Source organism: Chelonoidis abingdonii, chromosome 3, assembly GCF_003597395.2.
Source record: "Chelonoidis abingdonii isolate Lonesome George chromosome 3, CheloAbing_2.0, whole genome shotgun sequence".
Classification (NCBI taxonomy): Eukaryota; Metazoa; Chordata; order Testudines; family Testudinidae; genus Chelonoidis; species Chelonoidis abingdonii.
In genome coordinates, this window is record NC_133771.1 from 156,606,579 (window position 1) to 156,632,875 (window position 26,297).

The following is a 26,297-nucleotide window of genomic DNA, read 5'->3' on the forward strand; positions in this document are numbered from 1 at the left end:
CTTCCCTGTAAGCCAGCTGCACTCCACTCCCCACTTTGATCTCCGCTTGCAGAGACAATAACGTCATTGTAGTTTCAAATTCATGCATTCTTTATTAATTCGTCACATAAATGGGGGGATAACTGCCAAGGTAGCCCAGGAGGGGTAGAGGAGGAGGGAAGCACAGGGGTAGGGTAGTTGTAGGGGCACCCCCTGGAATGGCATGCAGCTCATCATAGAAGCGGCATGTGTGGGGCTCTGACCCGGAGCGGCCGTTTGCCTCTCTGGTTCTTTGGTAGGCTTGCCTGAGCTCCTTAAGTTTCACACGGCACTGCTGCGGGTCCCTGTTATAACCTCTGTCCTTCAAGCCCTTGGAGATTTTTTCAAATACACCTCTACCTCAATATAACGTTGACCTTGGGAGCCAAAAAATCTTACCGCCTTATAGGTGAAACCGTGTTATATTGACCTTGCTTTGATCCACCAGAGTGTGCAGCCCTGTCCCCCCAGAGCATTGCTTTACTGTGTTATATCGGGTGGCATTATATCAAGGTAGCAGTGTATTCCAGCATTTAGTCTATTGGAATGGAGTTCGGATAGCACAGATTCATCTCCCCATACAGCAATCAGATCCAGTACCTCCTGTTAGGTCCACGCTGGAGCTCTTTTGCGATTCTGGAACTCCATGGTCACCTGTGCCATCAGCTCACCACACTCGCAAAACAGGAAATGAAATTCAAAAGTTCGCGGGCCTTTTTCTGTCTACCTGGCCAATTTATCTGAGTTGAGAGTGCTGTCCAGAGCAGTCACAATGGAGGCCAATACCATTGAATTGCATCCACACTAACCCAAATTTGACCCAGCAGGGTCGATTTCAGTGCTAATCCCCTTGTTGGGGAGGAGTACTGAAATCGATTTTAAGAGCCCTTTAAGTCAACAAAAATGGCTTCATTGTGTGGATGGGTGCAGGGTTAAATCGATCTAACGTTGCTAAACTTGACCTAAACTTGTACTGTAGACCAGAGACAAGGAATCTGTCTGACTCATTTCCCTTTTTCTGTGTTGTATTTCCCTTAACCCAAAATAAACAAAAGAAAATAATAAGCCATACGTTTGTACTTCACTTCTTCATTTTTGAATCCATTAAGGTCTGCTTTAGCAAGTGTTTGGAGTGTGAACCTCAGTAGACTGATATTGGTGTGCAACTCCTATAGCGACTATGCCACTCTGACATTTTGGAGATCATCCAGACTGGGAACAGATTTTCATACAGCCTGCCCTGTAACTTAGGAGTTCCGTGGTGCCATGAGGCTACGGCACAACATCCTGATACCAGCAGACTGTCTACAAGCACAAGGTCTCACTTTGGCTTCCATCAGCCTAGTTACTCCATGCAACGTAACACCAACAGCTGTTCCAGTCTTCCTAAATCCATCCTCCCAGAGTTCCTAACTACCAGACACTTGGACCATTCCCTTCTGGTTCCTCACTCCTAACAGGACGAAATCAGTCCCACAGTTATCAATTCACTTTGTGTCACATACACACACACATACAACGTGCAGTCTGCACACCAGAGACCCACTTCACATAAAAACAAACAAAAAGTTTATGTAACAGCAAAACCACAGATCTAAGGGGAAATAGTGAGGGAAAGCAAATATATACAAGTTACACAAAAAATAAACAAGGATGCAACTTCAGGCTTTACCGACTTCATATTAGATAAAATTTCTTTTCTAATACAAGTTACTTATTGCCTTAAAACAGTTCCCCATTGTATCCACTAGCTATAGAGAAGGATCCAGTGTTCATAGGCACCCTCTCATTCAGGCTTTGTCTATACCACGCATTTTGAAGCAATATGGCTGTGCTGCTACAGCCATGCCACTAAAAGGCGTGCAGTGTAGCTGCTGTTTGTCGGCAGGAAAAAATTCCGCCCCTGCCCACGAACGACAGCAGCTTTGTTGACAGGAGAGACCTCCTGACAACAAAGCGCTGTTCACACCAGTGCTTTTTATTGGTAAAACTTTTGTCGTTCGCGGGTGTGGTTTTTTTTTTTATTTAAACACTCGTGAATGACAAAAGTTTTGCCGACGAAGTTCCAGTGTAGCCAAAGCCTTAGAGGCTGTCCCTCAGTTTTTGGATGAAAACTTCACTTTCAAGCATCCGTTTTAATAAGATTTCTCCACCTGCACCCACATTTTTTTCCTGTCCAGGTATGGTGACTCAAGGTTATTCAGAGTGGGATAAATTCCCTCTTGAGTTGATAGCCAGGATTTCTCAATGTCCTCCCATTAACTTTAATGGCCCACCATTGTCTTTTCCTGGGTTGTACAATGGATTGTTACTAGAGTGCAGTTTTGTGTGAATACGTGGCATGGGAAGTGCCTCTCCCTGTCTGGGCACTCATTGCCCTGCCTATGATGAACTGGAGCCAAAGTTTATGGGCACGGTTCTCTAAATACTGTGACAAAGTTCCTCCTCTACCTTGGTGGGTCCTGCACTTATTGGCAGATTTGCTCACCTCAGTGATCTTCCCCACAGTCTCGATCAGCTCCTCCTGTGTCTGATCAGGAGTTGGGAGGTTTGGGGGGAACCCGGGCCTGCCCTCTACTCCGGGTTCCAGACCAGGGCCCTGTGGATTGCAGCTGTCTATAGTGCCTCTTGTAACAGCTGAATGACAGTTACAACTCCCTGGGCTACTTCCCCATGGCCTCCTCCAAACACCTTCTTTATCCTCACCACAGGACCTTCCTCCTGGTGTCTGATAACACTTGTACTCTGTAGTCCTCCAGCACCACAGCCTCTCACTCTCAGCTCCTTGTGCCTCTTGCTCCCAGCTCCTCACACGCACTTCCTCTCCTCTAGCTCCCCCCTGCCTGACTGGAGTGAGCTCCTTTTTAAACCCAGGTGTCCTGATTAACCTGCCTTGATTGGCTGCAGATGTTCTAATCAGCCTGTCTGCCTTAACTGGTTCTAGCAGGTTCCTGATTACTCCAGTGCAGCCCCTGCTCTAGTCACTCAGGGAACAGAAAACTACTCAGCCAGTGACTAGTATATTTGCCCTCTACCAGACTCCTGTATCCCACTGGCCTGGATCTGTCACAATATATAAATACAAAAATTCATAACCAGTGTGTATACATAACTCAGAATGACCTTGAAGTTCAGAACATTACAAGCTTTCATACAAGACCTTACTTGATATACTTCCATAGTACAATAATACAGCATTCAATCAGTTGGTTCAGTTGCTTATTTTGGAGGCCTAAATCTTCTGTTCTCTCTTTGGGATGTCTATACTTTGATCATCACAAAGAATATGCACCTATAAGTACTGAAGACAGATACCAAAGAGAGCAAGAGAGACAAATCCACGCATATTCAAAACATGAAAAATAAATTCCTCACTGCTCAAACCAAAGCATTATTATGCTTTATGAGCCAATGTTTAATAAGAAGTTAAAAAAGAAAAGAATGAGGGAGAGGAAGAGAGAATGCGTTTGTGTATGAGCAATACAATTAGGTCAGTATAACTACGTCTCTTAGGGATGTGAAAAATCCATACCCCAGAATGATGCAGTTAAACTGACCTAACCCTCGGTGTAGACTGTGCTAGGTGGATGGAAGAATTCTCCTGTTGACTGAGCTATCACCTCTCGGGGAGATGGAGTACCTATACCGATGGGAGAACCCTTCCCACTGGTGTAGGTAGTGTCTTCACTGAAGCAATGCAGCAGTGCAGCTGTACCACTGCAGCATTTTAAGCGTAGATAAGCCCTCAGCAGGAGCTGACTGTGGAGAGAGGGAGCTAGTTTGTATTTAAGATATAATCTTTTGTAGTAAAATAAAAACAGTAACTTAAGAGTTGGCAGTTTTATCATAGTAGCTGTTGAGCGGATCTTCAAGATTCATATCCCATGAGAGGCAGACAGTCAAAGCCACTAGGGAAAGTTAAGTTGGTTTAAGAATGTATAAAATGACTTAATTAAAACATCTCCCCCCAAATATTTTTACTTTGTTTTTAAATGCAAAATTAAACATTAGACATGCTGGACATATTTAAACTTTGCAATTTCTCATCAATCTTTGCAAAAATATATTTAAAAATTCAAAATAGTAGATGAAAAAAAGCATAAAAATCTGACCTATTTACCACCACGGAAAGCAAGTACAAACCTCTTCTTATGAAAGACGAGTGGAAAACGACCAATTATTCTGCAGTATTACAAATTGAACATCCCACTTATCCTGTTGCAGGACTAAAACATATTCAGTTCTTCCGGATTCATGTGGCTAAGGTTATTTTTGAAACAACAAAAGTAACAATAATGGCCTGTGGATTGAGTCAGTATTGTAAAAGTAATGTTGCCTGTTACCACAGAGCTTTTGGAGAGACCCTTGAGGTTTCACTCTTGTGGGTCCAGAGGAGGAACAAATATAATTTTCCCCAGCCAGTACAGATGTACTCACTGCATCACCTTTTTTCAGTGACACTGTCGTGGGTAAATAAATTACATTTTCCTTTCCTCTGGGATATTAACTAACTAAAAGTTTGCTTTTCATCATCAAAATGGATTCCTTTTAAAATAAATAATTCTGTGAATTTCAGTTCATGCGTATTCCTCGTCATGAAACATTAAAAAACCATATGCATCCAGCCCACTTTCAGCTGTGATCTTGTCAGATTTTACAAGCTTGTAAGGGTAAGCCCAAGTCAATGTTTGGGTGAGAATAAAATCTAACACCTGCAGGAAATTGTATTTCTGATTCAGTCAAGGGCCCTCTTTTCTCTGAGACAATACTGAACCAATACCCCAGCATGGTGTTAGGGTTACTGTGCTGTCTTTCAGAAGAGATATAAAACCAAGGACCTGACTACTTTTAATGGCAATACTTTTCACCTCTATGCTGCCTCTTTATACTGCACCTGCAGAAAATCCACAAGATTTTTGTAGCTGAACAGCAGCAATGAAGAAGAAAACAGCATCTGAGACAGACCAGGGACTGGAAAACCTTTTCCGTATCTTCTCTGGGTCACCGTTAGAGGACATAGAGAAAAGGATGCTAGACATTAACTAGAATTGGTTAAAATAAAGGCTATCAAACGCAACTTTAAACACAGAAAATTCAGAATTCTGAGTGCCACCTTAAATACTGAAATGTAATACGGGTCTATTTTCTCTCTGTGAAACCTTATTATAGAATACCCTCTCCCTTTAATATGCCAGGTCCTTGAGGCTGGTACTCATTTTCTTTCCCTTTACTTCCCTGAGAATTCTTTACAGTGTGACCACATTAGCACAAAGAACAGATATATAGTTCAGTACTCTATTGTTCAAGGATCTTATGTTCAATAATTAAACAAAGTGACCCCTTTATGCCTATCTGACTTGTTCCAACACAAACACTGCCAGTGGTGTAATGAACAAATTAATGAGAAGACTTTGTTTATTCTTGTCAAGTGAGACTTGAACGTAAGCTAAGCAATGGGACAATTTCCCAGCTCTCTTGCTGTAATTTATGCTATTTGTTTTCATTCAACAAACAAGGCTAACAGTGAATCTTCAGAAACTCAGGCAACACATTCGGGAGTACACAATACTGGGGTGAGGATAATTTAATGCAAAAAAGACATAATTATGATCAGAACCTACAATGTTTGACTCCAAAGGTACAGGGCAGTTCCTTCTCTCCTGCTCCATTGGACTATAAGCCATATATGAGAATACGTAACACACATGCAACACATGACTCTGAAACATGGATATCTGGGCTGTCTCTCTTTTCTCTGTAGAACAACAGAATTCATCACACCAAGTTATAGATTATAAATGTTTGGCAAATTTATGTTCAGAAATTAAATGCAAAATCCAGTTTGCAACAACTAGTAAGTAATTTTTTCTTCTAAGTACTTGAACAATCTGAAAAAGGCCAAACCACGTTTTTTGAAATATGGTTAAAAATAATGGCTTTTAGCCACTGACCTTTCTGCATTTCTTGACACACGATGATTTACTATCACTATATATGGGAAAAAGGACAGAAAAGTGGAACACTGTAGATGGACAAATAACTTCATTTGGAAAAGTATACTTAAATCCCACTCAGAAAATGTAATCTACTAAAATAATTGGATTTATGAAGTCTCCTCTCAATGGATTTTTACATGGGATTCACTGATTCAGTCCTAGTGGTGGCAGTACAAATGGCATCTACACAGGAAACGAAGGCTAGGACATGAGCTCAGAATTTAGGAAGTGGAATAGCCACAGTAAGCAATATGAGCATGTTGCAACAATAAAGAGGTCTGGAAACTTAAGCATATACCACAACAAAGCACTGCAGTATGGAAGATAAACAAAAGTCAAGTGGGAAAAAAGGGTAAATAAAGACAATGTGCCATTAGTTTCGCAATAATAAAACAGTACCTTACATTATGAAAAAGATAAAACTGGACTGAAATAGTTACACAGATAATTGGTGTCAAATTTCTAGGAATTGCATATGCATAAGCCATACATTTGATCTTATCTACTAAATAATTATGTGGATAGAATTTTCCACTGGGAAACTGAGCACTATAAAATATCTACCATAGACTAGAATCCATTTCACAATAACAATACAAGAGAGAACTTCTAAGGTCAACATTTCAGTAGGTATTAATCTTGGTGATAGTCTGTTGGCTTTTTTTTTTTTTTTTAACCATGGTACTTATTTTATCAGAAGTAGGAATCATTGACTCCAAGGAATGATTCCTTCTGGCCTTTGGTTTCTTTTGTTTTTAATATGAATTTTAGACTTCTTGTCAGTAAATTCTTCTAACAAGTACATGTCTTCATTGTTCAAAACTAACAAACTCAGGCAAACTTGTCACAAATGTCTGCCCTTTAAAAAAAAACAAAACAAAACAGAACCTGACTGGTTTTCATTACTGTCATACTGCACAGAGAAAAACAGGGTTTAGTTTGAAAAGGGAAAAAAATAGCCTACATGGAGCATCTTTAAAATGACAATTACACAATCAGTGTGCATTAATTGGCTCCCATTTAAGGACAGCAAGCTTTCCCTGTGAAGATAACAACACCCGGGCTTCTGTCCTCAGCCTTTTGAGACTGAGTGAGAGAAAAGAGGAGGTTAGGAATAGCCTGTCACTGGAGGCTTTGAGCACTGAATTATTAATTCAGGCAAAATACTACATTAAAATACCATTATGCTGACCAAAGGCAACACATTCACAGTTTAAAAGGAACTTTCACACTTGGGTAAACTATCAAATACAGTATATGCTACTTAAAACAAAATTCAATTTACTTTCCTTTTGTTTCTTATTGTTTTCTCTGACATTCGTACTGATTATCAAAGATGTTTGTTGAAGTTTGAGTTTGCTACCTTTATAGTTTGTTCTATTCCTTCTGCTGGGAATCCAGCAGGCTGGTTTGGGGACCTCAAAATCACTTTCAAGGCAATAGTCTACAAAGGATTAGAATTTCAGAACAGGATTAGGCAGACAGACAAGCCAGGCTGCAAGGGAAAAGGCTCTTATCCAAGCAGATCTTTAAGAACAGCAAAGGGAATACAGAATATCTCTAGCAAAGTAAATTGTTTTGGTTTAAATGTTCACCTTTTTTCCAACTCTGCTACATTGTGAGTCTCTCTAAAACTGAAATTTCATCCCTAATTCTCCCCATTTTCTTTTGCTATTGCAACATATGCCGCACTGTAAGAGACATCACTCATTTTTCTACAGTTCTACAGAGAACTGTATTAGCAGTAGAACTTGTGCTAAAGACAGTAATTGGAGAATTTCAGACAACCACAAACATAAAACGGTGATATTATATAAAGCTTTCTCTAACTATTGTTCTTCAAGATGTGTTGCACATGTCCATTCCAATGTAGGTATATGTGCACCCTGAGCACAGCTGCCAGAATTTTTGATCCTAGTGGTATCTGTTGGCTCGGCTCCAGTGCCCTCTGGTGCCACACGCGCATAACACTGGTATAAAGGGCCCTGCTGACCCACTCGTCCTCAGTTTCTTCTTACCAACTGACTCCGATAACAGGGGTTGGAGGTTGGGTTTTGGAATGGACACTTGCAACATATCTCAAAGAACAACAGTTACAGAAAGCTTAATAACCATTTTTTCCTCTTTAAGTACTTGCACATGTCTATTCCAATGTCGGTGACTCACAAGCAGTTGTACAGGAGATGGGCTTGAAGTTCAAGGACAGGCTGACTGCAAGACTGCGCAGCTGAAGTTGGCATCGTCTTTAGCTGTTGGGTGATGGCATAGTGCATTGAGAATGTGTGCAGTGACAACCATGTTGCTGCTCTGCAGATCTCCTGAATAGGGACTTGCACTAGGAAATCGGCCAAGGGGGCCTGCAATCTTGTGAAATGAGCAGTAATGTTAGCTAGGGACAAGATGCCTGTGAGTTTGTAACATGCATGAAGTAATACAGGATGAAATTATCTGGGAGGAGACGGGAAGACCCTTCATTATCTCTGCTAATGCTATGACCAGCTGAGTCAATCTGTGGAACGGTTTGGTAGTTCATATATAGAAAGCCTGAGCCCATCTAACATTCAAAGAGTGCAGGCACTATTTCTCTCTGTTCACATGCGATTTAGGGTAGAATACCTGCAGGAAGATTGCCTGACTGCAGTGGAATTGCGAAACCACCTTTGAGAGGAATGATAGGTGTGGATTCAACTGAATCTTATCCTTGAAGAAGATCGTATATGGTGGTTCCGATGGAAGGGCCTGGATCTCTGAAACCCTTCAGGCCTGAGTGATGGCTACTAAGAAAGCGACTTTGCAGGAGAGCTGTAACAACAAGCATGTTGCTAGTGGCTCAAACAGTGGAACAGTGAGTTTTGACAGGACAAGGTTTAGATCCCAGGGAGGAATGAGTTTTCTAACCTGGGGGGATATCCTCTCCAGGTCTTTAAGAAAATAGATAACCATCTTGTGCGAAAAAATGGATCAGTTGTTGACCTTGGGATGGAAGGCTGAAATGACCTTGTGAACCTTGACTGAAGAGAGGGACAGACTTTGTTGTTTCAGAAGCAGAAGGAACTCCAAAATGAGCTGCAGCGAGGACTGCATAATTGAATTCCCTGTTGGTAGGACCAGATGGAGAACCGCTTCCATTTTGCAAGGTTGGTGACCCAGATGGAGGGTTCTCTACAGCCTAGTAGGATTCTACAGACTTGCTCCTCATGATTCAGCCATAGAGCTTCCAGGCCATCAGATGAAGAGAGCTAAAGTTCGAATGGGAGCTGCAGGATTGGTGCATAGGAGCCGGAAAAGGGACATGTCTCTACTTCCAGGAGCCACTTGAAGTGAGTGCTGCCCGGAGCCTGCACCCCTGAGCCTCTCCCTATGCCCCAACCCCCTTCCCTGATTCCCCTCCTGCCCTCTGAATCCCTCGATCCCAGCCCAGAGCATGTTCCTGCATCCCAAACCCCTCATCCCTAGCCCCACCCCAGAGCCTGCACCCCCAATCAGAGCCTGCATCCCTTCCCACACTCCAACCGCCTACCCTGATCCCCCTCCTGCCCTCTGAACCTCTTGGTCCCAGCCCAAAGCATCCTTCTACATCCCAAACTCCTCATCTACAGCCCTCCACCTGAGCCCCCCCCCACCAGAACCCTCACCCGCCCACCTCACCAGAGCCCTCTGCTCCTGAACCCCATATGCCCCATCTCGGAGCAACATCCCCTATAGACAGCAACCTGCCGCACGCCCAACCCCAATTTGTGACATGCATGGTCTGCCATACATGCCTCTTTCACTAGATTAATATAAATCCTCATTAGTCACGTCCGCTGAATCTGCTTCTTCCAGTAGGTTTTTCTTTCCAAATGATAGCTCTCTGATGACAATGGAGGTCTATGCTGACAAGATCTACTAACTGGGTACAGAGCTTGATGGCATTGTTAATGACCAGTTTCAACAGGAGACACAGACAGAGAGCAATAGCTCCGACGAGTAGTGAAAGCAATCACCACCTCACTCTAGATGCATCCATCTTGGAGATACTCCAAAGCCAGTTAACTGAAGTCAAGTAGACAAAGCACAAATCTCACGAAGAACCAGAGGTTCCCAGATGGACATTAACTCAAGTCACAGTGTATTTTCAAGATATTCAGTCTTTTTGGACTCTTGCTGAAAAACGAATATAATGAAGACATTAAATTTATAGCTTTTTAAATGTCTTTTGAAGAGTCTGCAGCTCGTACTAGCGCTAGTTGGAGTAGATGGCCTCTGCAGTGTGTAGAGGAGAGATTACGGTTACACTTTTCTCTGAGCAAAGCTTGTATTCCACCATGTCTTCCAGAGAAGTTTGCAGATCCATCAAATGCACAAGCAGCCATCTGTCTGGGGTCTAACTGACAAGCATTTAACTCTTCTAAGATGTGGGTTGTCACAGATGCAGCCGATGTGTCTTCTATAACTTGAACATCTAGACATGCATCTACTAGCCTATCACTGACATCAAGATAACGTATACAGTGACTTAATACTTGATGCTCATTTGCATTGGTGCATTCATCAGCCATGTGTGCAAATTTTTTGAGAGAGTTCTTCACTTTTTCAACAGTTGAGTCTTTCACTGTTGCACCACATGCTTCTAGCCAGTTAGCTGAGTTTCTCGCAGAAAGACAGTGAGCATTTGCTGGTCTTGTTCGGAACCAGGGTTCAACTGCAGGATGAACAAGTGACAGCGCACTTAACATTGGCCTCCAGTTTGTAGTGTGTGGTATCTCTTGCTTAAATAGAAAGTATGCCACAGTCATGTTTGTTTGCATAAACTGTGTTGTGTCTCCAGCATTCTTAACAGCTTCATTAACACTCATCAGTGTTGTCCTTGGTCAGTGGAGACTCAGAGTTCAGAGGTGCTTTCACATGAGTTCACCTCACAGGTAGGGGGCAAGAAGGGACCTTGGTCATTCCTTCAGCTGCTCACTGTTCGCTCTGGCCACTGTGGTTCATTGTGCCACCGTTCACTCCACTGCTCTGTTGCCAATGGCCCTGCGCTGTCACCTTCTGCTGCCACCTGCCACTGTGACCTCTGTGAGTTGGTCTCTTGAGGTTCCACCAGCTCTCAGTGATTTCAGCTGAGCTCTCAGTGGGGGAACCTTGCTGCTAGTGCACACTGGGCCGTCTCTTCCACAGAAACACTGTCCCACAGCAGGTCTAAGCACTTAGACCTGATTATCAGTGACTTCAGCTGTAGCGGTCACTTAACAAAACAAAAGACTATCTATGGAGCCTAATCAGCTCTGTCTTTAAACAGTGGAGAGAGGCAGGTCAAATAGTACTTGTGACTCAGGCAGACCATCAAGCAAAACACCTGCCCCCACCTTCGCCCTTGATGCCCTCAATCAGCGGAGGTTACAGTTCTACTGCCATTTACTCATACAATAAGAATAACAATATTTTATTACCTCCCCCTCCCCCGCACATTCAAGTGATCTGTAACCCAATCCCAGCCAAAATCTATCACTTGGGCCAGGCCACACAGCTCTGTCTGCTGGATATCTAGGTAGATTAGGTGTGAATGTAAATACAGTCTGGTCCTGAAGCCTTTCCCCCCAGACCCCAGCTCATCACTAGCTGTCAGGGAGGGCACATTTAGACTTTGCTTACAAATCATAATTTGAAATTATTAGGATGGCCAACATTACCGAAATGAATGCACCGATATTGTCATAAAAAACAACTGTATAAGGAAGCTAGTCTAGGTTCATACTTTTCAAATCTATTATATTTTTTCAGATACACATATTTTATCATACACTTTATATGCTTTTAAAGTACGTATTAATGTTTCAATTTCAAATCAAATGTCCAAACAATCACTAAATTGGCAACACTGCATGTAACTAGTTCACAAAACGAGGGAGGGGGGTGTTGGGGAAATTTGGGGGGGATGTAGGGAAATCTCTGGAGCTGTCCGATGTGGGTCTCGCTCTATCCCTGTCCCCCTGCCTGTTTGTCTTTGGCACCGAGGATCGGTTCTTCTCTTGGTGCTTTTTATGTTTCTTCTTAGGCAACGGAGAAGAAGATTGGTGCCCAGACTCTCAACTGGTGAGAAGAGTGCTCTACACTGAAGCTGAGGTGCTTGATGCTGAGTCTGAGCATGGCTCCAAAGCAAGTCTTAGAGCTGCCTCCACGAGAAGCACCTTCACCCTACTCCCCAGTCCTTCTTGGTGCAGGGTTTGAAGTCCCTGCAATCTAGAAATGGTCTTTTCTGTGAGATTCCCCTAAGCACCTGAGACAATGCAAGTGCGGGTCACTCAGTGGTATCGACGTGCCACAGGAAGCATATTGCTTGAAGCCTGGCAATAAAGGCATGACCCAGCACCGGAAGGTGAACAGCCTTGCTGACTAAGTGCACAGGCATTCAAAACTATCTAACGATTACAATTAACTACTACCAAACTACAATAACTATTTACACTAAGAGGTAGGAAAAAGTCACTAGGAGAAATTGCCTGAGCAATGAGAAGCTTCAACTATCGTCACAGCTGCTAAGAAGGAACTGAGGGGGAAGTGAGGCAGGCGCCTTTATACCAGCATTATGAGCATGTAGTACCAGAGGGCAATGGAGGGCACTGTGCATCATTCCAGTGATGGTGAGGAGGAAACTCCAGTGAGGCCTGGTGGACTTGTCCTCAGCCTGCTCTCTGGTACAACAGAAGCTGGTGAGGCCGCACTGGTGGAGTCCGAGGGTGAAAATGGACATAGAATGTGTCCATGGGGATAGGAGGCAACACACTATGGCCCAGGTGCCTCCTGAGGTTCGGGACAGGTTTAAGCGGCAATGAGTTGGGGTAGTAAAGGGGCTGGGGTAGTGGGCATAGACTGGGACCCTTTCCCAAGCGGGAAGGTGGGCAGAGGGAGAAAGCCCAAGATAGGGAAAAGGGGAAATTACCCTAAGAAGGGATAGAGACTTCTGAACAGAAAACCCCTAGAGAACAGAGCCCGAGAAGGGAGAGGGAAGCTATGGGCAAGACGTCCACCCCAGGGACCACTAGAGTACAAGACCCGGTGGAGGCCCTTATTAGCGGACCCTCAAGGGAAGAGACATCGGCTCTGTTGGACAAGTGTGGGGGACCGGGAAGCCCTGAGTGTCCAGGACAGGATCAGGACCAACCATGATCCCCTGATGGAAAGGAAGCGGGGAGGGGATGGGGGAACACCCAAGGGGCTGTGAATGGTGCGAAGACCTGTATGTCACAGTAGAGCTGTGGGGCCATCCACCCCCCCGCCCCCACAATGTAGTTTCGGGCGGGGGGGGGGGAGATGAAGGAAACCCCCACGGAAAACCCTGGGATTGACCTGAAAGAGGGGAAAAGACTCCCTCCTGGAGCCCTCCCCCAGCCCTGGGGCAGAGGAAAGAGAGGAGGGGTGAACTTGGCGGTTCTAGAAGGAGGGGAGGTGTGTGACAGAGCGCTGGGCAAAGGGTTGCAGATTCAGTCCTCTGTCATGCCTGCTCCTCGTTAAGGGATTGTCATAAACAGATAGCTAAGGGTTAATGTTTCTTTCACCTGTAAAGGGTTAACAAAGGGAACCAAACACCTGACCAGAGGACCAATCAGGAAACAAGATTTTTAAAAGCTCAGGGAGGGAATGTTTGGGTGTGTGTCCCTTTGTCTGTGTCTCCGGTCTGTCTCTCGGCTATGAGAGGGATCTTTCTATCTTCAAGCTTCTAATCTTCAGTTTCCAAGTTGTGAGTACAAAGGTAGAAAAACAATAGGCTTTTATTGTTTTTTTGTATTTACATGTGTGTAGTTGCTGGGATGTTTAAATTGTATTTCTTTTTGAATAAGGCTGTTTATTCATATTTTTCTTTTAAGCAATTGACCCTGTATATTGTTATCTTGATACAGAGAGCATTTTTATGTCTTTTCTTTCTTTTTATATAAAGCTTTTCTTTTTAAAACCTGTTGGATTTTCTTTTCTAAGTGAGGCTCTAGGGGATAGAAATCCCTGTGCCAGGATTACGGTCTCTCTCAGGGAAAGACTGGGAGGGGGAAAAAGAAGGAGGGGGGAAGGTAAATTGCCCTCTCTGTTTTGTAATTCAAGGAGTTTAAGTACAGTAATCTTCCAGGATAACCCACGGAGGGGAAGCCTGGGGAGGAAGTAAAGAGAAGACAAGGGGAGTGGGGTTATTTCCCTTTGTGGTAAGACTCAGGGCATCTGAGTCTTGGGGTCCCCCAGGGAAGGTTTTGGGGGGACCCGAGTCAGCCAAACACTGGAAATTTTTGGCTGGTGGCAGCGCTATCAGATCCAAGCTGGTAATTAAGCTTGGAGGTTTCATGAAGGCATCCACATTTTGGACTCTAAGGTTTAGAATTAGGAATTATGCTTATGATAGGGATGGAGGTAATCTGGACCTAATTGGGGCAAGCAAGAGGGAAGGGAAAAGGCAGGGAATGAAAGCGGGGAGGCAGTTCTCCCCTCCCTCCTGCCTGCAGATGGTGAAGGATGATTTGTGCATGGTGAAACGTTGGTGGGAACAAGCCTGAGAATAAAGTGCACCAGTGGTTACTAAACCCAGGGTCTCTGAGTGACTTTGTGAACCTTGCAGAAGCAAAAGCCAAAGGGGCCCCGTCACACTCTGCTACAGGGATTTATTTATTTTTAAATATAAATGCTCTTTCAGAATAAGAATTGATATCCAAGTTTCAACTGAGAGTAAATATTTACATGTGGTTAACAATATAATACACCCTAACTATAATGCCTGTTGGAATCCATTATAGCCAGGGATTCATTATACTGAAAAAAAAAATCAAAACGAACGATAAATTGCTGGAGTAAGTTAATGAAGTCTCTTTGGATAAAGGCGTTAGCTAAATTAATTAATTATTAATAATGATAACAACAACCATTTGTGACATGAATCGGGTATTTTGCGTTAATTCACTGAAGAACACAGCACAAAAAACCCTCAAATCTCATATTGAAACGCAACATTCAAAACCAGGCAAAAATGAAAAATTTAAAAGAGCATCAACCAATTTTCAGTTTTGTTTCAATTCAAAAATAAGAATGCCAAATGTTGATTTAAGTTTCATTTCTAAAAAAAAAATTAACAATTTTGCCTTGCCGCACCAGTTGCATGGAAGCGGTAAAAGCCAATGTCAGTATTTGATGGAGTTGTAGGATTTTTTTTGCTTCAACATCCTATGTTTACATCAATGCAATAGCAGTTTCTAACCCCATTACTGCCTCAGATGCAAGTGGGGCAGGGGATACTGGTTTGTCCGCCTCATGGACTTCATTTTCTTGGGAATTTGACCTCCCCAACACTTTGTTAATGATGTCTTCATCTGTCAGCATGATGGTCATTGCCCACTCATCATTCATGTGAAACCAGTCATTCATTACAGCTACAAGATCCTCTACTCCATTTGGCAAATGAAGCGTTTGGACATCTGACAAAAGTTGCTCATTGTTGTCATTTTCTAGTTGGAGCACTTCCGCATCATGATTGACAGTTGGCAGGGAGGGTCCTAATGTCTTGTTCCAAATGTTTCTAACATTTCCTGAATGAATACCGGACCATGCTGCAAGATGTATCAAATCTTTCAGAGTGAAGGATGTCAAAAAAGTCACATAGCCTGTATTCCTTGTGACTAGGATTTCCCTCAGTAGCCTTTTTCTGTACTGCTACTTGAATGCTGCAATTATCCCACCATCCATCAGCCAGATTTTTGACTTTGTGTTTTAGGTAAGTAGACAACTTTCATTTTTCCAGCAGATGTCACTAACTGGTGTGCAGGGAGTGCACTGGGCAGTTGTCTGGGAGTAACAGGGCTCTTCCATCTTAATGTGTCTTAACAATAGGGGGACAGTCCTCAATACACCATGAGTTAAAAATTTCCCCTGTCATCCAGACTTTCCTGGAGTTCTTGTAACTGACTAGACGTGACTTCATATTAACATGATGAAAGCATCATGGCTGTCATGACTTTCCAATGCAAAGTGGGATAATTTTGGAATTTCCACTTGCATTTGTACACAACAGAAACGTCACCCTTTCCCTTCAGCATTTTATATCCCTCCACCATATCTGCTCTCTGGGACAATGTCCTGTCAGGCACACATTTCCAAAACAACCCTGTTTCATCGGCAGTGTGTATCTGCTCAAGCGTATAACCTCCTTCTAACAAAAGTTAAGCTTTGTAAGAAAGTTGTCTACAGCCTCATCATCACATGAATGGGACTCACCAACAATTTTCAGTTCCTGAATGTTATGCCTTTTTTTTTAAATTCCTATAGTCATCCACCAGATGCTTTGAATGTTGTTTCAGGATTAATTTGCTTTGCCAGGATGTTTGCCAAGGGTCGGTCCTGGGGCCTATTTTGTTCAATATCTTCATTAACGATCTGGAGGATGGCATGGATTGCACCCTCAGCAAGTTTGAAGATGACACTAAACTGGTAGGAGTGGTAGATATGCTGGAGGGTAGGGATAGGATACAGAGGGACCTAGACAAATTAGAGGGTTTGGCCAAAAGAAATCTGATGAGGTTCAACAAGGACAAGGAAGAATCCCATACACTGCTACAAACTAGGAATCAAGTGGCTAGGCAGCAGTTCTGCAGAAAAGGATCTAGGGGTTACAGGGGATGAGAAGCTGGATATGAGTCAACAGCGTGCCCTTGTTGCCAAGAGGGCTAATGGCATTTTGGGCTGTTAAGTAGGAGCATTGCCAGCAGATTGAGGAATGTGATCATTCCCCTCTGTTTGGCATTGGTGAAGCCTCATCTGGAGTAATGTGTCTAGTTTTGGTCCCCACACTACAAGGAAGTTGTGGAAAAATTGGAAAGAGTCCCGCAGAGGGCAACAAAAATTATTAGGGTGCTGGAGCACATGATTTATGAGGAGAGGCTGAGGGAACTGGGATTATTTAGTCTGCAGAAGAGAAGAATGAGGCAGGATTTGATAGCTGCATTCAACTACCTGAAAGGGAGTTCCAAAGAGGATGGATCTAGACTGTTCTCAGTGGCAGCAGATGACAGAACAAGGAGTAATGGTCTCAAGTTGCAGAGGGGGAGGTTTAGGTTGGGTATTAGAAAAAAAAATTTTCACTAGGAGGCGGTGAAGGACTGGAATGGGTTACCTAGGGAGGTGGTGGAATCTCCTTCCTTAGAGGTTTTTAAGGTCAGGCTTGAGAAAGCCCTGGCTGGGATGATTTAGTTGGGAATTGGTCCTGCTTTGAGCAGGAGGTTGGACTAGATGACTTCCTGAGGTCCCTTCCTACCCTGATATTCTACGATTTGCTTTTTTTGCAAATGATCAGTCCAGATACAGGATTACCATTGCTTCTGCACTGCTAGAACCACAAGACTGCTTCATTTGGTGCATCATCATCAGATTTTCGTAATTTCTTTTGTGACAGTCCTTCCTCAATGTTGACTTTATGGATAAATAGTTGGAGATTTTTCTGTTTTTTTTTTAATGTTCCAATTGTGCTTTTTGACAGACTGCACTCACATCCGAGATCTGCCTGCATTGCTCTTTTATTCAAATGATCAATAATTTCTAGCTTTATTGCAACAGAAATTGATTTTTGCTTTGGAGGCATGGCTCATACTTTACTGACACTTTTGTTTCAGAGGCATAATGTGACTTTTGTGACTCTTCCGTTTTGGAAGCACAGCATGAATATATGGCACTGGATAAAAATTGTGCATGTATGTGCAACATCTTTTTGTTATTTATTTATTTGTTTGTTTATAATACTGTAGTTGGGATCCAGGGACCAGGATTATTATAGCCGAAGGTTCATAATTATGAAAGGCATTATAGATAGTGTGTACTACATCTTAAATGGTCATCTGCTAACAGATCCTTAATCGTAGTGTTGCTATAGAAGGCCCTGGAAAAATATACACAGCCCCAACATGCCTAATCTGGTGACAAGACTCTTATTTTCCTTAAGAAAGGAGTACAAACAGACACCATTTTAACTTGTACACCATTGACTAGTTCATTTTCTTCTCTTTGTTAAGATTTCTTTCCCTCATCGAACACTAACAACCTGTCCAAACTAATTTTCAACGAGGACAGCATGTCACTATTCAGCGAATAACTAAATGACTGGGTATTCTATCAAAAACACTATTCTGCATTCAATGAAATTATTAGCAATTATCAGACACAAACTAATTCAGTGAAAATCTCTGAATATAATACTAACATACTAATAGCTTTCGGTGGTGTATTAACAGAAGTGTCATATGTAAGATATGGGATGTAATTGTTCTGCTCTACTTGGCACTAGTGAGACCTCAGCTGGAGTACTGTGTCCAATTCTGGGCACCACACTTTCAGTAAGATGTGGACAAATTAGAGAGTCCAGAGAAGAGTAACAAAAATGATAATAAACGTTTAGAAAACCTGATCTATGAGGAAAAGTTAAGGAAGTGGGCATGTTTAGTTTTGTGTATTTACAGGCTTAAAATCTATACCCTCAAAGTGGGATTTCCAGGAGTAGCTAAGTTACTTAGGCACTCACATTTCAATGGAAATCATTTCTGCTTCTAAGTCAGCTAGGCACTTTTGAAAAATCCCACAATTTTTTTTTAAATTACTTTAAAGATAATTCAAGGGTTTTTCAGCTCTCCTGTGACTGGAAAAGAACCTGACTAAATGACTGACTATGGAGTAAAGATAGTGAACATGATTGTACACAAAGTCAAATACAAAATAAATTAACCGGAACAAAAAACACCCAGAAAAAATATTGCCCCTTCCCTCATATTTAACTTTTTTCATGTATATTGATGTTAGAAGTTATTTGTAACTATAGTAGGTACAAACATTTCAGACAGAAAGGAGATTTTTCAAGTTGATGGTGTTCCTTTAAATGTTATTAACTCCATTGGATTGTACTGTTTTTGTATCCACTGTGCTTTTGTAAGTTTGAGCTTCAGGGCAGAGACCTTTATTTGTTTAGCTCAGATCATTATCAGGGGAGCTGACAGAACTGTCTATACTTAATGCCCAACACTTTCCATTACTTGACCTTTTTTCAGTTGATTATGCTATTGCCAAACTTAAATTGTTCAGGCTGATACTTTCCATGCCAGGTGTTGGCTTCAGGTTGATGATTTCTTTTGGAAACTTTCAGGAAAAAAAGTTCAGCAGTTTCTGAGAATGACAGTAGTGAAAAATACACTGTTTAGCCCATGTTAAAACAATAAATCCATTTCTCTGAGAACTTCTAGCACTTCTATGCTTTGAACCTAGGGTTTGAAATTGGTTGGGAAGGAAAGAATAAGAGTTCAAAAATCACCCTTTTGGGCAATTTTTTCACTGGATTGTTCTCACTTTCACGCCTTTTACAAGAAACACACACTGGAACCCATTCTTTGGCAACTATGTTGCTCCTCATGTGCTGATTCCAAGAATATCATTTATACATTTTTACCTATCACAGAAAATATGTGAGCCAATGTGAATCTACCAAATGTTAATTTGATGATAAATTTACTGTAGCATGAATGCTGTCACTCACTGAGTGACACACACACCTCCTGCAAATATCCCTGTAACCTAAAAAAAAGTTTCCTGAGCTACAGAAGAGGAGATCAAGAGTTCAAATCTCACTTCTTCTAAATGCTATTTTATTTCCTCATGCAATTCACTACCATTATGACTGACTACAGCCATAAACCCCAATCTAGAAGACAGTTAGGGAAGAGATTCTGATCTCCCTCCCACACCCTTTTTCAAAAATAAATTAGCAAAGACATTATGCAAGAACACTGCAGGCAGAAAACCCAGGTCTCTTAAAATGACAGTAACCAATCTTATCCACTACACTACACTGACTTTTAGAGGGACTAAATCAGTTCCAGTTATTCTTTCACTAAACATTATAAATCATATCCTCTATCCCAGAGCCAGGCATAGACTCCAGGACTCCTGATCACCAATATTCTTCTGTTAACTAGTAAAAAGTTCTGTTACTCACTGTAAAAGTGTGTGTCAAGTCCCCCTCCCGTGTTAAGTCTAGAAAGGGTCTAGCAATTCTTGTGTAGCTCAACCAGTAAGGGCCTAAGATAGGGATGTGTAGGTCAAGCAGTTCAAACCCTACTGCTGATCTATGTTGGGGGATGACATGGCTGCATGTGATTCACACAGTGAAAAGGCCACTTTCAAACAGGTGTTGTAATTAAGAACCATAACAGTGACTGGAGCGATATTAAGGCAAAATAATTTCCCAAATGCATGGATTATGGGAAAGTCAGATGTGCTGATCTGTTGATATAATTGTTATAAAAACATATGAAGTCACTATTAAGGTTTTACATTATAGGACAAGTTTGATTAAGCTAGGTATTGGGTATGTGTATCCGTTGCAGCCAGAAATGAAAGCCTATGGAACATTAGAGTGTATTATTGACAGTGCGTAGGCAATAAGGTAGAAAGGAATATACCAGTCAATCCCTTTCTTATTTCCACGTGTGACAGATTGCGGATATATCTGTCAACTTGTAAACTTCATTTTGTTTTGTGAATCTCATTTTGGTTCAGAGGCTCTACTTTGCATCATAACCTCCTTTGTGTATCCATTTTGTAGCCAGATATAATGTGGTTTACAAACCCCACAATGGGCCTGAAGGGGTTAAAAGGCAATAGTGGATCCAATAGACTTGCTCCTCCAGGCCTGCTGAGCATGCTCCTACTGGAGAAGTGAGTTGAAAGGATCTGAGAAACCCATGCAAATGGTGAGGGGATGAGCTGCAGGAGAGATGACTTCTCTGGGAAGCCAGACAAAAGACTGCCTGAGAGGGCACACAGATCGGGTAAGGCTAATAGACAGTGCCTTTTCCAACCACCCTCCCTTTGAGGTCCTGCAGAGCCCTGCTCCTTTTGTCTCTTTTGTTAACTGACTGACTGTTTGGACTCTAGGGGCCATGCCCCAAACTGAAGGGACATATATGCAGAAAGTAGACAAGGGTAGTGGACTCAGACTTGCTGCAGGGAGGATCCTGGTCTGAGACCCGGTGAAGTGGGAGGGCCTGGGCCTGGATCCCCCTACCACACTACTTTAAGATCTGTTTCCCAGATGTGGATGGAAACCAGAAGGGTCCACCTTAAGGCCAGGAACCAGGCACCTCTACTATCCTGAAAGAGATGCAAGGGGCTGGAGGGCCAGTGGCACCACCTGCTAGGCTGTCTGGCCCTCCAAGCGACCTATCACACAGGGGTTTGAGACCTATGTCTGAGAAGCTATGACAGAACAATCAAGGGCCAACAACATTGAATGACTATTCCCTACTGAGTTTTCTATGGGTAGGACCCTTGAATCTGAATGACTCTCAGCCCAGATGCTGATGGGGGACATGGAGTCTGAAATTTTCCTAGGAAGAAGCACATGGGTAAACGGAGGATACAGACTGTTTTAAAAAGGAGTTTTTCTAAGCCAGAGGCCAGACCACCATGACAGGCAAGACCACTAGGCTAAGGAGAGCAGAAAGAGCTGCCAAGGCTAAGGATGCAGACCAAGCCTCAGACTCATAGGAGGATGTAAGGTCAGGCTAGGGGAGTGTGCTCAAGATTTTGTTGTTTTTCAAAGATCTGTAACTCTCTAGCATATACTTTATTAAGAAGCAGTGGTTAAGAAATTCTTTTGTTAGGCCTTTGTTCCTTGCTTTCCTGTACCTGAAGAGCTAACTGAGAAATCAGAGCTCCCATAGCCTGAAGGACTGTGGGGAAAGCATCTAATGAAGTGGGAGCTTGGAAGTATTGTCAGACACAGGGTCTGCATGTGGGAGTGTGCTGGAGGTACCCAGAGCTAGTACAGTGATCAGTCACTACCCTGATGAAGGGCTCTTAGAAACATAAGGGCCCGGAATTTGGGACCCATTACAACAGACTGGTGTCCATCCAGAAAGGTAGCCAGGGCCAGGTTGTGACACCATGCTTGTCAGGTTTTGGGTAGATAGGGTGTGTCCTGCTGCAACCTTAACTGTAACTAAACACTGTTTTTGTTTGTTAATAAATATTACACTGGAAAACCAGTCTGGAAAAATGTGGAACTGGCTTGATCGGCAGTATCCTCAAAAGTTGGTTTTGGTTTGAAAGGATGGCTCTTGAGCTACGCTTGAAGTCTCCATTCCCCAAAATCACATTTACAGGGGTCTAGTCTCAGTTATTTGCAAGTTATAATGGTATAATTCCAACCAGTGTTAGTGAGAGGTAACCATGTAAATCTCACACAAATCAATGGGAGAATAGTTTGTTTAGTTTCTCCCTTGGGCAAATAAGTGGAAAAAATTAAACTTACTTGCAGGAAACTTTTGTTCGATCAGCCACCATGGTCCATTGCTGCTGATTAGTGGAAATCTCAATGTAGTAACTATAGCTCCGATCATCACAGTCCCAGAGAAGTAACCTGGACAGGGAGAAATAGAATAGAGAAGTGATCAGTTAAATTTCCACTAAACCAAGCTGCTCATTTTTTTTTCAGTCTTTTCTATCTTCTCTTTAATCCATATTTAGCTAAATTGTTTAATCTACAATGTGTCTCTAATGCTCAGTGTTCTCTGTTGATACCCTTTTTCTTTCACACATTATTTCAGGTGTTCCTCCAAGTCCCAACTATTCATACTACTTTATGTTAAAGCCAACAAAAATCTGTAATATATTCCCTATAGTCATTCTACAACATTTATCCAGTTTATTTTTAATTTATTTACAAATCTATATATACTCTATTTCAATTGCCAAGTGACACTGCCAGTGTATCACTGGCTTGAAGATCTGTTTGGATAATGTGGCTGTGTAAAGAAAGCACAGCTCAACGGCCAGAAGAAAAATAAAGCAGATGCTGATGGTGTGGAATACTGTCCTCTTGCACATATTCTCTTATTGTGACAAACACGCAAGGATTACTCACTAACAGAGAACTCAAGGCCTGGATATGAAATGGGAATTCCTCATCTCTATGCTTCATAAAATGAGGAGCCTTGGATCAAATTGACAAAAAAAGAAAAAGTAAAACTGGCCTATTCAGGTCAGGTCAGGTCAGCTCTTAAGAAGGATCCCTTCTTCTACTCATGCTACCTAACGAGCGTACTGTCCTTCAGGAAACACATTAAATACATTGTTAAGGAGCTCCCTTCGCCTTATCTTGGGTGTCCTGGACACTGCAGGAAAACAAGGCACCAGGAATATGGTTTAACTAAGCTCCAACTCTATGAAGTGAGACACATCTGAGACCTATCCAGCAAAAGCTTGTCCAGTGCGGGTCATCCTTTCATTGTAACCTGGGCCACCTGGAGGGAGGTGAATTTCAGCCCCTACTCCTCTGTTCCATCTGCTGTAGGGCTGTTGTCAGCATCCGTTAACCTGTCTCGGCACCATTTCTGGGACACCACTGCCCTTCTTCCCAATGGGAGGTTTAAAGGAGTGGGAAAGAGAGGGTCATCTCCTCACTGTACCAAACATTAGAAGACCCATCCTCATTTTCCACCTTCTTTATGAGATATGGCTTCTTTATGAGATATGGCTATTTCTCTTCTAGTTCTGGTTTATTAGGTAACTGAACCCCTGCTCAACAATTACCCGCACTGGGCACCTTTAAAAAAAATGAATTTTACAATCTAACCTACTCACTGAGTCCCTGGGCTGCTGACAGGAAGATGAAACCACACCCATCTCAATCCAATCTGGCAGTGAGATAAATTCTTTCCCAGCACTAAAAAGGCAACTAGCATGATGTCCACAACAAGGTCCACAAGCACAGTCCTACCATAATGCCGGGGGGGGTGGTGGGAGGAGGAGGAAAGAGGTGCATGGAGCAGAATGGTACCCTCAGATAGGATGAAAGGTTTATAGACTTTCCCTGTGTGTGCATGGGAGTCAGTAGGCTTATACCAGGGGTAACAACCTATGGCACAAGGCGGTACGCGAACTGGTTTTCAGTGGCACTCACACTGCCTGGGTCTTGGCCACCGGTTAGGGGGGGCTCTGCATTTTAATTTAATTTTAAATGAAGCTTCTTAAACATTTTATAAACCTTATTTACTTTACATACAACAATAGTTTAGTTATATATTATAGATTTATAGAAAGAGACCTTCTAAAAACATTGAAATGTATTACTGGCATGCGAAACCTTAAATTAGAGTGAATAAACGAAGACTCAGCACACCGCTTCTGAAAGGTTGCCAACCCCTGACTTATACTGAACCCTGGTCCAACCAATGAGCCACGGAGCTCCGCCTCCTTCCCTCTGCAAGCCAAGGAGCAGAGGGTGTGTGTGCAATCCTTGAAGAGGCCAAGAGTTTTCTTTCCCCAGATAGTCCGGACAAAATTTTCCCAGTTCTGAGGCTGAGTCTAAGCTACAGGGATTAGAATACCATCGCTATGGTGCTATAGCAATGTCAACATAATCCTGTAGTGCGGATGCAGGCTACAGTGATCGAAAGGGTTTTTCCATTGCAGTAGGAACACCACCTCCCCAAACAAAGGTACTGAGGTTGATGAAAGCATTCTTTTATTGACCTACCTGCATCTGCACTGGGGGTTAGATTGGCATAGCTCTGGCCCTTGAACTGTGCTATTTTTTCACACCCCAAGCACTGTAACTACGTCAACCTAAATTTTAAGTGTAGACCAGGCCAGAGGCTTGTGGGTGGTGGAAGGCAATCTCATTACATATTTTTCTTTAGAAGCAGCGAAGCATTTTTTAAAAATTGATTATTAGATGTGATTTTGTTTATTTCTTACATAAATGCCTGGGCTGGCTACATACTACTGATTAGCAGGGGTTCGGTTTACAACTAATTGCTTTCTTTGCTGTTATTTTGATACAAACTCAATAGCAAATATGTTTTCAAAACTCTTATCTTTGCTGTTTGAATTAGGAATGACTGTAGACAAACTCAACAAACTGCACTTCCCCTTCTTCAAAATAATTGTTCTCTCATCAGCCTGTTTTTAAATTGTAACATTCTAATTGGAAAGTCTGCATTATGCATGTTATGGTAAACTATGTTGTGCTGAATGTTGTTTTTTTTTTTAAATCTTCCATTCATTTCCTTAAGGGATTTATTTTCTATAAGATTAACTGTTACAAAGATTGAAGTCATTTGCTTATTCACTGAACTGGGTGCCGTTTAAAAGCTTATAGAAAATGCCTGCTCTGTATTGTTTATGCAACATGCCTAAATTTGTGCAACACACTCGTGTAAATATTTCAGCCTTTGTGATAATTTGGTCAGCAGATTCTTGTCAGCAAATGTTGCTAACACTAAGGCTTGGTGCACACTAGGAACCTATGTCGATATAACTATGTGGAAAATCCATACCCCTGAGCAACACAGTTATACTGACCTAATCCCTGGTGTAGACAGTGCTATGTTGACAGGACCACTTCTCCTGTTAACACAGCTACTGCCTCTCTGGGAGGTGAGGTACCTATACCAAAGGCGGAAGCTCTCCTGTTGGCACAGACAGTGTCTTCACTAAGCACTACAGTGTCACAGCTGCACTGGTGTAAGTGCAGACAAGCCCTAACTGTAATGAACACTTGGTATATTTTGATTGCACCTGCTGTTTGCTATGGAATCCAATGGGACCTGTTCCTACAACAATAATCAGAGCACAACGAACCAATCAAAATAGCTAGAACTATATTAAACATCTAAATCACTATGAGTAGAGCTATACATACAAGTAAAAAGAAAACTGTGGAATCTAGTTAGCACAATTAACAAAAGGGGCTAGTCAGGGTTCTTTCCTCAACTATGCACAGCAAACCCTTTCAAACTACAGTGGGTAGGGATTGTTGTCTGTCACTGAAAATATCAAGAAACATCCAAGTTGAGCCAGTTATATTCTAAAAGAAAATAAACTCGGTCACATTTAAACACTTTTCCAGTAGCAAACTATCAAGCTTGTGTGTCTTTAAGGATCTCTTACCAGAATGCTTAAGTCTCATGTAATTTCACTTCTCCCTAGTGAGGCAATCTTTCTTGCTTTCAGCTGCTACCTCTGCTGTGACAAATATTATTGTTAAAAAATTATTCCTCTCTTCAGAGTTAAACAACACTGCTGTTAGAGAGGTGAAAATGACCTATCTGGAAGCTGAACGTGGAGCCCTTTTCCTTATGCGAAAATGCTGTCCATGGCTGAACCTGACTTGCTGTAGGAATTAATTTACTAGGAATATATGGGTCCAATCCCTTACCCAAGAATCGTGCTAAGGCCTTGTGCTTCCATGATCCTGTACAAATCAGAACTTGACAAAACTTTAGGTTTAACGTT

General features: G+C 42.3%; 1 protein-coding gene across 3 annotated transcripts in view; it reads right to left on the reverse strand.

The window, feature by feature from the left end:
* BTBD9 (BTB domain containing 9) overlaps positions 1-26,297 on the reverse strand; it is a 304,822-nt gene that overhangs the window by 50,246 nt on the left and 228,279 nt on the right. For 2 of the 3 annotated variants that reach the window (XM_075064264.1, XM_075064265.1), the window contains exon 9: positions 22,312-22,419. In XM_075064264.1, coding sequence (XP_074920365.1) covers positions 22,312-22,419 — 108 coding nt within the window. Of the gene's footprint in view, positions 1-11,990; positions 12,271-22,311; positions 22,420-26,297 lie in introns of those variants that run through there. The other variant, XM_075064266.1, reaches the window with a different exon arrangement.